General features: G+C 33.2%; 1 protein-coding gene across 24 annotated transcripts; it reads right to left on the bottom strand.

Annotated features, from left to right (window-relative positions):
• Positions 1-63: 63 nt before the first annotated feature.
• Positions 64-13045, bottom strand: LOC101258644 (uncharacterized). 24 transcript variants are annotated; one of them, XM_010321002.4, is made up of 14 exons: positions 12925-13045; positions 12142-12189; positions 10528-10788; positions 10234-10319; positions 8719-8781; positions 5037-5114; positions 4843-4917; positions 4013-4077; positions 3783-3932; positions 3017-3128; positions 2761-2857; positions 2302-2456; positions 873-931; positions 64-295 (listed from the first exon to the last, which is right to left on the bottom strand). In XM_010321002.4, the coding sequence occupies exons 4-13, from the start codon at positions 10255-10257 to the stop codon at positions 878-880; spliced, it is 873 nt and encodes a 290-aa protein (XP_010319304.1). In that variant the 5' UTR covers positions 10258-10319; positions 10528-10788; positions 12142-12189; positions 12925-13045; the 3' UTR covers positions 64-295; positions 873-877. The 24 variants fall into 24 exon arrangements, with proteins under 24 accessions (XP_010319304.1, XP_069153052.1, XP_069153060.1 ...); XM_069296951.1 differs by having other exon boundaries at positions 873-928; positions 5052-5114; XM_069296959.1 differs by having other exon boundaries at positions 873-928; positions 8723-8781.
• Between the last annotated feature and the right edge of the window lie 837 nt (positions 13046-13882).

Genomic DNA, 13882 nt, shown 5'->3' with positions numbered 1-13882 from the left:
AATCTTGTGTCAAACTTGACAACGCACATATAATGTTGTGAAAAATCCAACACAAGAAAAATGTTTTAGGACACTTGACAATCACTGTATAATTTAGTTGATCAACATTCAACATAATATCAAGCAACATTAAGGTAATTTTACTCTTAAAATATAACTAGATCCATAGTAAAACTTCAAAGGACATAAAAATCAACAAGCCAAGTTATATAAATTCATAAATTCAAAGCAACTGAAGATGCATCTCTTTTCGTCTCTCTCACTGTTTGATAAAAGCTCCACCTTCCGATCTCCTCTGAAAAAAAGAAAAACACAGTATTATTACTTTCGTATTATAAACTTGTAATAGAATTGTAGCCTATTTGGCCAAATTTCTAAAATTAGTTTATTTTGAAAAGTGCGTTTTTCTCAAAAGTGTTTTTAGGGAAAACTACTCTCCTAATTTCGGAAAAATAACTCCTACAACTTCCTAGAAGCTCTTATTTTCCACAAAAACATAGCCAAACACATCATCTTTGTAAATAAGGACTTTTAGCCTTCAAAATACTTGGCCAAACAGACTATAAATAGCATCGCCACAATGATTACATCTTTACTATAAATTATCAGATTGATAAAAGATCATCCAACCCAAAGCCAAAACACAACAACAAAAGGGGTTTTCAGCCAAAGCAGTAACTCATTATTCACCAAGAGGGGGAAGAATTATAAGAAATAGATGTGTGACTACGTTCATAGAATAATGATTGTGGAAGGAATCTAATCTCACTATTAAGGTAATCAAAAATGAAACACATAATAGATACCGTAAAAAGAAAATATAATTAAAACGATGCAAAAGAAATATATGATGGATGTGAACAATTACTTACTCATTTTACTTGAAAAATACTGAAGGCCTCCCAACAACTTTGTTGGAGCTAGATTCCTGCTAAAAAATCATGGTTTTAGAAGAAAATTAACCTTAAACACAAAGAGATCTTAGAATTTTAGAGGAGGACAGAGATCTTAGATTTTATTTTATTTTTTTTAAAAAAAAAGAGAAATTAAACCAAGAGTTTCTTTTTTACTTGATAACTTAGTAAATTGAACATTTACGACACAATCATCATGCAAAGCAACAGGAGGAACTACTGCACTATTGCACCTCTTCCCATCGTCAATGCTTGCACGACTGCCTTACTATCTCAACTGCACTATGTATCCTCTTTGATTGGTCATTACCAGTCCGCGAGGATCTGATGTACTTAGTTGGACGTCTAAAGTCCCTAGACACTTTAGCATCCTATATCTTCACTAAGTAGTTCAACTTTTTGTTAATATCAACCAACAATGTCTCCATCTTTTCCAAATGAGCTTCCATTTTCTCTAATCGTTCCTCAACATGGGCTTAACGATCATAAAGTTTAGCACCAGAACTCAATCCACAAGAGATCTTAGAATAAAACACACTAGCAACTACTAGTAACTTAAGAGGTTAATATATTTTAAGAGACCTTAAAACAGAAGAGATCATTTATACAAAAAAAAAAAAAGAGATCATTGGTAACATAGGAGATTTATACTATCAGAATGATCACAAGTATACAGTTAAAATCATCTACCACTCCCAACTCCACGCATATAAAAACACTCGTTAACTTTGGATTACTCTCTGACAAATTTAGGTACAAGTGGATACTGGAGTGTCGCTCTTAGGCCTCATTAGCCTGTACTTAACAATGTTGGTATGAATAGTTCAAACCTTAGGTCATTAATGCACTTGCATACAATAAGATTTAAGCAATTATTTGATCTGAATAGGTCTTAATCATTACGATCTTGAATGTCTTATTAAAAGGTATATTTGTTTGGATAATTTTCACCTCCACTCTATTCACAATCACCAGTCACCACACCACTAACCTTGTCTACCACCACAACCACCATCGTTGCCAACCACTATTGTCAATCGCTACCACACTCACCATCCACATCATTATAATTATATCAACTGACACCACTGTCACAGCCGCCACCACCACCATTATCACTAATCCCTACTACCAACCACCTCTATCATCACAACTAAAACCGCCACCAACACATTATCAACCACCACCATCAACACCAACAACTACTAACATCAACTAATTTTACCACAATTACCCCCACAACAAAATGTAAATCAGTGGCCTGGTCTTCTTAAGCTAGATAGTCAACTTGGCAAATACAAAAATTCTTTTCTCTTCCATTTTAATAGAGAAAATGCTTAAAAGAAAGAAAATAAATGGGAAAGCAGAACTACAAAAATAAAATTACCTCATTCTCCACAACTCGGACATTGTCTTTGTGTCCAACAGCATTGTTTTGCTCCTTTGTACCCACCACCTCCTCTACAACATCATCATCCTCTTCCTTGTCACTATCCTCCGGCCCAGAAGTAGTTTCATAGACAGTAGCTTCCATTGTCATCCCTTAGGTTGAAATTTCAATTTTAAAAAGGAATTTTAGAAATGAGTAAAATGACAACCAAAAAAAAAGAGGATTTCAAAGGGAAAGTTTGCTTCCAACAAAACTCAAAAGTTCAAGAGTTTATTTAACAAACAAGTCCCTTCAAAGTCTACTTTTGCAACAACAAAAAATAGGCTTCCCTGTTGCTATGCACGATACCACATAGGAAATTTGAAAAAAGAATATTAAAAATGAGAGGATCATTTTTCTTAATTTCACATTGCAAGTGAAAATGTGAAATAAAAAACATGGACTTTCATTGTTCACCTGGACCATGGGCATTCTGACCACTAATTGCAGTGTTGATATGACAATAATGGGCCATTCCACGCAGATTAGAGTATATTCTATACAGATAATCATACTGCAATATTAGATAAACTTAAGTTAGAATGCATACAACAAATCTAGATGACTGGAAAATAAAATGTATGCAAGTATACAAAAAGCAGGAATAGAAACATCAAATGAAGTGGAGAATAAATTGCATCCAAATAAACAGAAAAGAGTTTAGACTGCATACCCAACTTGTAGCAACATTATACGTCTTTTCCTCAAACAACACTGCAATTTCCGTAAGTTCCTGTACATTCTGATGCCAAAAGACAGGAAAAATCCTCTGAATTTCCTCCAATCTATACAAACATATTGACAAAAGATCAGCTTAAAAGCTTTGACAAGAACACAATCTAGATAAGTGCTTCTCAAATATATCAAAAACAATTTGTCATCATGCCCCTGCTGTGAAAGACTTAAGACTTGTTTTCTCTAAAGAATATCAGTAGTTATAATCCAATTAGATCAAGCAACTACCTGTCGTTTCGACAAAATTTAAAACAAAATACAAGGAACAAAAAGAAAAAGTAGGTTTTCCACTTGAAATAGTTTCTTGATTGATAACCTAAATTGGAAATGTTTAGGGCATGAAGTAGTCAAGGGTGTGATCTAATGTTGATACAGGTGATTTCTTCACCTATGTCCTAGCCTTGGTGGACAGGTTTAGATCCTATGAAATTAGTCTAAACACACGAAAGACGGCCTAGACACCAGATTTGATAAAAAAAACTTCGCCATGAACTTTCAATTACTCCACCAAGTAATAGTAATAGAAATCCCCCAATTCACTTAGAGAAGTGAGTTTTGACAAAATTGAGATCTAAAAAAAAAACAGGTTCTGCCTAACTAGCTATTCTCATAAAACTGATAAAACACTGAAGAACCCTAAATTCCAAATCCAAAATCTTCAACAAAACCACAAGAACAAGCTGCAAATTCTTTTAAAAGTTTACATTTGGTTGACAATCCTTTGACGAGTATAGGGCGCATGTCCAATACGCCAATCACTGGAATGCACATCTCCGGCGGCAGCTCCAGCACCTAAACCACCTTCCCAAGTCTGAGCAGCCATCCAATTATACCAATCCATCTCAATTTCTGACCTAATCAAAATCCTTTCTTCACAATCCAAAGAAAATAAAAAAAAATTATGTAACTGAGTTTTGAAAGAGAACTATAGAACCTGAGATAGATTAGAAGAGTTTTATATGTGTAGAATGGATTTAGCTTTAAGGGGTCGTTTGGTACCTGCATAAGAAACAAGTTATCCACGTTAATTTCCACATAACTTATACGATGTTTGGTAGATAGATAGGAAATAAGTAATTCATGTATAAAATTAATACGACGTTTCCTTGACAATCTATAATTACTGGGAATCTATATAATATTTTATGTAAGGTAAAAGGTGGAATAACTAATACATGAATAACCAATTTCTACATAACGAATATCTACATAAAATAAAATACATAGTTTCACTCATAACTAAAGCCTACATTACTAAGATGTGCATAACTTTAACCAATTATCAAACGACCCCTTAGTACCCCTCACATGCCAAGAAAAAGGCCGGAAAACTCGAGAAAAGGCATTAAGAGACAAATAACATAGTAAAACTGAAAACATACGTTACCTTCAACCATCAAATAAAACAAAGAAAAAAAAAAAGCAAAAGAAAACAAACTAACCAGCATTCTATGTTTCAACAAAATGTTGTTATGAGTGCTTTTTAAAAGTCATATATATAAAGCCCAAGCCCCAAAGAATTAGGGAGGCCTTGATCCCTTTCAGTGAAGGGAACACAAACGTTAAAATGAGACGCCGTATAAGATGGCTCTATCACCTAAGAAGGTATAGACATGTCCTAAGAAGTCATCCGAGAGCATCAATAAGTGGGACATTATGATGATTAAAGGAAGTAAAAGAGAAGAGTTAAGACTCAAAATGCAGTAACAATTATATCAAGGACTATGGTTCGCTTGGGATCTGCAAATTTAGCTAAAAACAAACCTGCCAGACTTTAGAAGCAATCTTTAGGTATAAATACTTGAGCTCTAATAGATACATCTCCTTCGTAGGCTTAATCTGCATTAAAAAAATTCATTAAAACAAATTCCACATCATAACTAATGCAAAAAAAATCAATTTTCAGCAAGTCGTATGTAATATCCTCAGTTATTAAAATCTTGCGCAAATAAAAATACCATTGCAAACAAAACCTTTTGGTAAACCTCTTTCTTCCAATTAGCTCCATTTGCATTTCCCATTTGAGCTTGAGAAATCTAAAGGTGTTACGAATAAACAAAATTGAGGATAACAAAAATATTAAAGAAGTTGAGTGCTTACATAATTCAAATTTCAGGCAAATTTTGGGACATTAATAGAATAGTTGCGAGTTAGTTACTTTGAGATCGAATTAGTTTTCCCTTGTAAATAAAGGAGTTCTCATTCATTGTATTTTATACATCAAGAGAAATAAAAAGCTTTCTCCCATCTCTCTACGTTTCTCCTGTATTTTCTTCCTTTTGCTTTATATCTATTACGCATTATTAGCAAGAGACTCAGCCATCTTGGATAAATATTGTGAATCGAAGATTTCATTATTTGAAATCTATGGATGAGTGGGATGATTTAATAATATGAATACTTTGGTTCATGCATAGCTTGATTATCTTTTATGCACGATGATGATGATTATTGTCACACTAATAAAAGAATGTTGGTTGTGTTCTAGAAGAAGTAGAAAAATTAAAAAGAAATATCTTAAATTTAACCTCAAAGTAATAAATCTAAAATTTATTACAAAGTAGTAAAACTGCAATAACCAAACAATTAATTTTTATGAGTACTTATTATGGAAAGATTGGAGAACTAATTTAATTTGCAGTTATTGGACAAAGCCTTAAAATTACAAGTTTCTTAAAGGAACTAGAAGTAGGAAGTACAAGCGAACAACAACATAGTCCTTCACACATTTAAAAGAAAAGCTTCAAGTACTACGTGATATTGCAATGATTAGGATGGATGATATCATATGGAAAATAATTATGAGATTAAACATTATTTTGAGAAATAGGGGTTAAGCCATAGGTTTTGGCTATGCAGTTCTATTGTTTCAGCATTGTGTTTATACACATTTTGATTATTATTTCGGGGACACGGATAATTTATATTAGACATAATATTCACTAATTAAGCAATGATGATATTGAGATATGTTTGAGGTATAAAGTTACGATTAAGATCTAAGCTTGAAAGTTAATGAAATTGGAAATTGATCCATCATTCTGACAACAAGGGTTGAAACTCGATTATAAACTTGGATCCAACGAGGTATGGCTAGCTCAAAATATTATTGGTTTTGAATTCTAACTCATTAATCCGAGTTGACTTTTTGGGTTAATCTTTAAACACAAATTTGACTTGTGATAAAATTAAGAAAACATCCAACGAAGGGTTCCTAACCATTCTTAACCCATTTTGTGTTAGTTTGAGGTGATCCGGAGTCTCGAGATCGTAGTTATGATCTAATGGAAAGAATGATTGAGTTGTGAATTTGAGGTAAGTGAGTTTAAGCTTTGTGTGCTTGATTTTCAAATCCATTTTCAAAATGTGTTTTGTCTGCTTGAGTTGTGACGAACATGTGCTTGGCAAAATAAATGGTCGTCGAGGTTGATGAGTCCGCTCGAGTTGATCTAATTGTTGAGGTGAACAACTGCATTATTTGTGGGGGATTTCAAAAGAGTCATTATCATTAATATTCCAAGTCCTTTTGAGATTCCTTTTGATGCTCCTTGGTTTAGCGTGGGATTTGCACAAGAGTGTTAGATTCACATTTTGAGATACCAAGAGTTCATAATTATATATCATATTGTTTGAATACTTATTTAATTCATCAAACGTTATGAATTAATGGTGAAGGTATGGTAATTGGGTTCACATGGCCGATGGTGTGTGCTAGGTGTCAATCACGTCTGGGAGGTAGTTTGGGGTATGACAAACCTAAAAATCAATCCCAAAATAGTAAACACTTTGCAACTAAGTCCCAAAGTAACAAGAATCAGGCATCTACTCTCGAAGTAACAGACCTTTGAACTTTACTCCCGAAGTAGTACAACTTCGAAATTTACTCCAGAAGTGGTAAAATTTTAAAATTACATTCTCCAAGGAGTAAACTTCTAAATTTTCTCCTAAAGCAAAAAAAGTTTGAAAAATATATGAGAAATACTCTTAAGCAATGTCGTCTACTTAAGGAAAATAATGATCTAATGTCTTAATCGACCAAGACCCTTTGAGGGATCTAGGTTAACGCGCAGTTTGGCATCGTAACCCGACTTTTGGTTCATCCCGCATTGCCACTTTAGCTTACTAAAAATGGCCCACTTGGAGCTCTTGATTCCATGTGCGGCTCAACAAAGCAATTGACGTCCTATCTATTTAAAGTTTGAAAATAGGTCGAGGGGGTTGGTATTTCAAGCACATTCAAATAATCAGATTTCATTCCCCGAAGTGGATGAAAGAGACACCACAACTTCTCATGAAGAGATAGAATAAAAAGGATATACATGTTTTTGTGGTATAGAAGTCATTGCAATATGACACGTGTGTCTACGTTTTTAAAAATATCATTTTAAGGAAGAAGGAAATGTATCTTGTTGAATGATTTCTACGGTAATGTTTTATTAATTCCTTGAAGAAAATAACAATTCATATATTTTCTTGATGGAAGTGCGACTATACAAAACACTTAAATAAAAAAAAATATAGATGGTAATCATATGGTTCTCGAATTCTAAAGATATACATATTAAGTATTCAACATATATCGAACAAATAGAACATTCTTCAAAAATTCTTTTATGTTGTACGTTCTCATGATAAGTTGATTAAACTAACTAATATTTGAAATGAATACCCTAAATCCTGGAAAAGATAAGAAGTGAAAATGAGCATATTCACGTCTCATGTGATATTTTAAATAGATGCATCTATAAGATGATTACCATGTGCATTTATTGTCGACATGCATTTTGGCATTCACAAAGGTGTATGTTTGAGTTAAAAGCATAGTTTTCAGATTGTGTAATCAAGACAATTCATCTTGATAAATCTAATTTATATTCGAGCTAGTTTGACATTGAATACCTTCAATAAATAATTGAACCATTGCTTATGAGAACAAAACTCTGTGTCGGTCTATGATAGGATATATTGTATACAACAACACTTCAATGCATCAGACCTACAAATTATGACTAAGGGTGTGCTTGGTATAGAGGAAAACATTTTTCTAGAAAATGTTTTTCAATTTTCTTATATTTGGTTGGTCAAAATGTTCCGAAAATAGTCTATAGGAAAACAAGTTCCTTAAAAATGAGGAAAATGACTTCCATAATGAAAGTAGGCCAAACAAGTTGCATAAGAGACATTCTAAGTTAATTGTCTCCTTCCACCCACCCAATCTCCCCAACCATTGACCATTCAGTCACCCCCTAATTTGCCAACTCTTGATTGGTTTAGGGTCAGGAACTAAATATATTCCGCCTGATAGCTTTTGATGCGCAATATATGAAGAAAAAATATACTATGATGCACAAAGATAGATTCACCCAATTAAATTGGGATATATGTTAAGTTTTTCTAACATAAGGGGAAAATAACAAGTTGTCAAGAAAAATTTATTATCGGTACGGTTTTCATTCAAAAGACCATTCAAGTCAAATGCTTTAAGCATTTGCTAACCCAAAATCAATCCCACATATCAGTTGCAAATGCTCATGTTAAATGTCCTAGAAGGAAAGAGTCTATGGCATGCATGAAACATGATAGACCAGACAATTCCAATTGAAATAATCCTTAGAAAGGGAAAACAGAAAATGATCATACTAACAAGTAAATGTGCTCTTGAAGAGCCTGCGACTTATGAAACCTCATGAGAGCTTCACGCACCTGTAAATAATGAAGTAATGAGATCTTAGTAAGTTACGTCGCACTTCGAACTGATACAAAATGATAACTCAATGACGATATATTTGATACAATATAGCCCATAATATTGTAACAGAATGTGAGGATCTAAATTATATGTTTATTTAAGCATACCGGTGTAGAAATGTTTATCAAGTGAAATGACATGCATCTTGATAAGTGTAACCTTATTGGACCAACAATCGATGCATCAGAGGATCGGACATTTAATACCAGATATTGTCACTTGACAAAATCAAAAGAAACTTCCCGAAGGACTCAAAATGCTTGAAGCATTTACAAGTTTCTATAAACTCATAATCCTTATAGAGAACATCAAATAAGGTGGATGTGACTTAATCACCTTAGTGAATATTCATACGACGAAGAATATAATAGTGACTTTTCTTATTTATATTTTTTTATAAAGAAAACAGCATCGAGATTTCTTGTACTTCTTGTTTATGTTGACGACATAAATAAACCAATGTTCACTTTCCTGAACACATCAACTATCACTTTCAAAGTTTTGTGATGATGCATGAAAATAATACATTGGTAATGCTCATAATGTTGAAATCGAAGGCAACTTTATAGGTCTAATAAACAACTTTTATCTGTCAAAAATCATATTATATTTTAGATTCTCTTGCTTGGTCAATGAAAAAATTCTTTTGAGTATAAAGAATCCATGAAGCATTGTTTGTTCAAGAACAATTAAATTAATTTTTAAAGCTTGTTCATTGAATTTAGGGTTGTGTTCAGTTTCGTATAAAACTAGTCTTCGAACACTACATTTGACTAACATAAACCATTGTTGCATGAAATTAGGATAAGTACCAAATGTGTTTCTTCTTTGGTCAATCATCACATGTCCACGAGGAGTTCACGAACTTAGCTAGACATCTTATGTCCATAGAAACTTCAACATTTTGCATATTCACCGAATAAGTCAATTTTTTTTAAATATCAGCCAACAATGTCTCGTCCTTCTTAAATAAGCCTCAATATTTCTCTAATCTCTCCTCATCTATTCCTCAACATGAGAGTAAAGGCTCAAAATAGTCCACTATCCTTGGACAGGCTTAAAATTATCCTATTTCTTTTCCAGGAACACTAATAATTCTTAGTCTTTGTTTAAGTGGTGGGTAATAATCCTATTCATCGTGAAACTTTTTACTAGTCAGAATTCTCTTTCTTTGATGTAATTTACTCTAGCAAACAAAGACTGAAAGTATATAAAATAAATATTAAACACCTATTCCTTGCTTACACTATTTCGTCCTCTCCGTTTCTCACACTTGGGACTTATTCCAGTTTCTAAAAATCAATGGACAAGAGCTTGTCATGGTTGTCAAGTTCTTGTTCTCTCTTTCAGTAGAAGTCATTTAAAAGGACAGATATATAAAGATCGAACAAGAACAAAATGATTACCTCATTTATTGGGAAAAGCTTCATTGAAAATTCCAGGACACATTTGCACCGTTCTTGCTTTCATCCACAGCAGGTAGGTTTTGTTCCTATTAAAAGATTAAGGGTGTTAAAGTTAGGACTAAAAGTGCACCATTTATCAAAGAAAAGGGACTATTAGTGCTCCATATGAAAGAAATAGGATCATTTTGAGCTTAGTCCATAGATAATAGATTATTTTAAGCCTTTTCTCCTAAACATGCTATAAACACTCGTCAAGTTTAGTTATACACAATCCATAAAATGTTGACGACATACCTGAGGAGATACTGCCTGATAGGTTTGAGCTGAAGATATTTCCGACTTCACTTGCGGATGATGAAATCCAACTGACTGCTGTTGCTGTAAAACTCCTGTTTTCATTCCCATTTGCTGCCTCATCATTAGGTCATTAGCATCAGTTAGCTGGTGAAGCTGTGACATCTTGTGGGCTGGCAGTTGCGCAGTCTGCTGTTGCTTTGTGCAGTCTGCCAGACTCAGACAAACTCATTTGGAGGCACCACAATGATGAAATTTTCACTGTTAACAGAGTATACAAAAGGGAATTGAGTGTTGCTGGAGGCAGGTCAACTGGACCTTGGAAAAGTGTGGCTCCTAATAAAGTGAAATGCTTCACTTGGCTATTAGCTAGGAAAGCATGCTTGACACATGAGGCACTGCAAAAAAGGGGGTCCATCATAGCATCTAGATGCCTCCTCTGCGAGGAGGCACTAGAAACCAACAAACACCTTTTCATGCATTGCAAAGTAACGACACAAGTTTGGAATATGTTCGCCGCCATTGCTGGAATCAACTGGATCATGCCTAAACATACTGCGGACTTGCTTAGCTGCTGGATCAGAAGAGGAGGAAGCAAAAGCCAAAAAATATGGTGGATGACAGTCCCAGCCTGCATCTGGTGGACCATTTGGAAGGAGAGGAACCAGAGGATCTTCGAAGGAAAAGACCTCTATTTTGAAGATTAAGTGGAAAGTTGTTACTTCACTTGGTTTCTGGTGTAAAGAACAGAGTATAGAAGAGGAAATCCAACTAGTGGATTTTATATGTTTTTTCTATCTCTTTTTTGTAAATTTTTCGGAGGTGGCCAGCATAACCTTAATGCTGAAGGGATACAATTTACCAATTTCAAAAAAAAAAAAAAAAAAACTTCGACTCGAACTTACATACATTTACCTCATGAATTTAGATAATACGATCACAACATTCAAAAACTAATTTTCTATAATCAATAAATTTATCAAACAATATTTCACTTCTCAATTATGTCGGTGCTTGTGAAACTATTTTTTTTCATTGACAATATAGGATAAAAGGACCAAGACAAGGTTAAACAATGGGCTATCAATAGTGAGAATTTATATAGTGGATCTCAACTTTATTAGGATTGAGGCATAGCTATACCGTTGTAACAGTAATTCTTAATTGAGAATATACCAATTTCTAACAAATTACCTAGTAACAGGCTCAATTTCCTATTTCCTTTAAAGAAAATGGAATACATAAAGCACCTAGCAGGGAGGGTATAGCACAGACCTCAACTTTCTTGGGACTGAGGCATAGTTGTACAAGTAGTTCTCAATTGAGAATATACGAATTTCTAACAAATTACCAAGTAACAGGCTCAATTTTCTATCTCCTCTAAAAATGGGATACATAAAGCACCTTGCAGGGAAGGGTATGACCACAAATTTAGTAGTAAACACTCAATATGGTAAACCTCCTCTATTACTCTATTTTATCATATAGGAAATATTTCACAAGATTCAGCTATATATAATAATGTTATAACGAGGCAATTAATCAAAATTCACATATGTAATTTCCTCAATTTTCAAAATCTCGCGTAAATAAAAACATCATTGCAGACAATACCTGTTGGTAAACCTCTTCTTGCCAATCAGCTGCATCGCCATTTCGCGTCTGAGTTACAAAATCTAAATAAGCTACAAATAAAACAAAAAATGAGGATAACACAAATATTACAGAACTTGATTGGTTACAACATTAGAATTTTAGGCAAATTTTCGAACAGTGTTAGATATTTCGGGTATATTAATACATTTTTTAATTACCCTCCGAATATACTTGTCTAAGAAAGCTAAGTTTCCCACTTTACACTAGGGTATTGATTGGGTTCTTCGTTACATACTAATATTTCCATCCTTTTAATCTGTACTATTATAAAAGTAGGAACCCCCACACAAAATTTTGATTACCATACGTAAGTGCATTCTGCGTTGAATAACTTCTTTTGAGCCGAGGATCTATCTACCCCACAAAGATAGGGTAACGTCTGCGTACATCCTACTCTCTCAAGCCAACACTAGTAGAATTACTCTAAGCAAATAATGAGCCCACCTTTATAACAGGGTTCGAACGTGTTATGTGCCTCTAATCCATACATCACAAATAATTCACTCTTATCACTAGACCAAGGATTTAGGGGTTTATGATTTTCGCTTTTTTTATAACAAGGAACACACACTTGCTGCTACTCTTAGATAGCACAGGATAAACCTCGCACCAGTAAAATACATCGCAAATCGATAAATCGTACTAGGCAAACCCTATACAACAAGCTTGATCAGAAGTGTAAAATCATTGACAAAAGAGGAAAAAATACATATACAAGTTGAAATTGGAAAATAAAAATACCTCCGGAGGCTTCTCCGGCGGGAACCACTGGGTTGATACCTTCACCACCGTGAGTATCCAGAAAAAATGAGCTCATAGTGCCTTTCAAAAGTTTATAATCAAAAAAAAGGACAAGTGGGCCCTTTTATTTTTCTTTACTTTTTTATTTTTAATATTAATAAAAGTACTAAATTAACTAACATTTTTCGTAGTTATCTGCACTGAAGTTATTTGGACAACTTTTAAAGTTGTTTGGACATCTGTTGAAGTGTCAATCGACTAAAGAAGTTATTTCGATAATTATGATAGTTATCAAACGATTAAAGAAGTTATTTCGACAATTATGACAATTGTAAAATTAAAATGTAAAAATTAAAAGTTTAAGACTATTATAAAAATATCTTTTAACCTAATATTTTTTTTTTGTCAATTCTACCTAATTTTTAAAATTTAAAGAATTTTTACCTAATTAACAACACACTACTTGTCCCTTTTAATAGACCTATCCGAGTATCCATCTCAATTGATCAACTTTTTATTCCTTAACCTGGAAGGTAAAAAAACTCTTAAATGATGTATGTGTATAATATATACATAAAATAACAGTAAATTTTTCATTGGTGTCTCAATTAATAATCTTTATACACTAAAGTAAATAAAGTTTGTATATATAACACCATAAAAGTCACTTTAGGTAATGGTAATTATTTCAAAAGGTTATGAAAAAATTACTTTTTATATATAAAAAAGAGTAAAGTTTAGGTTTAGTAAATATAAAAATCATATTAGCGCTCTATAGCTACGGTTTTGTTATTTACTCTCCATAAAAAATATCAAATTTGTATAAATGCAAACAGGCATCTCGTTAGTATAAAAGTGCAATGATTGTATATGTATATCGGTTAGATAATTGTATATTTGAATTTGTATACAATTAAATCGAAATAAAATATTTGTATATCAATTCTCTCTATATCGT

This window comes from Solanum lycopersicum, chromosome 4 (assembly GCF_036512215.1).
Source record: "Solanum lycopersicum chromosome 4, SLM_r2.1".
NCBI classification, from domain to species: domain Eukaryota; kingdom Viridiplantae; phylum Streptophyta; class Magnoliopsida; order Solanales; family Solanaceae; genus Solanum; species Solanum lycopersicum.
The sequence above is the reverse complement of the archived record's forward strand: the minus strand, read 5'-3'. Positions and strand labels throughout refer to the sequence as shown.

Coding starts and splice junctions, on each gene's coding strand:
- LOC101258644 (XM_010321002.4), bottom strand. CDS start 10,257: ATGAAGCTTTTCCCAATAAATGAG. Junction 3,129..3,782: donor CAAAGGATTGTCAACCAAAT/GTAAACTTTTAA, acceptor ATGTTTGTATAG/ATTGGAGGAAATTCAGAGGA. Junction 2,457..2,760: donor TCAGAATGCCCATGGTCCAG/GTGAACAATGAA, acceptor TTTCAACCTAAG/GGATGACAATGGAAGCTACT.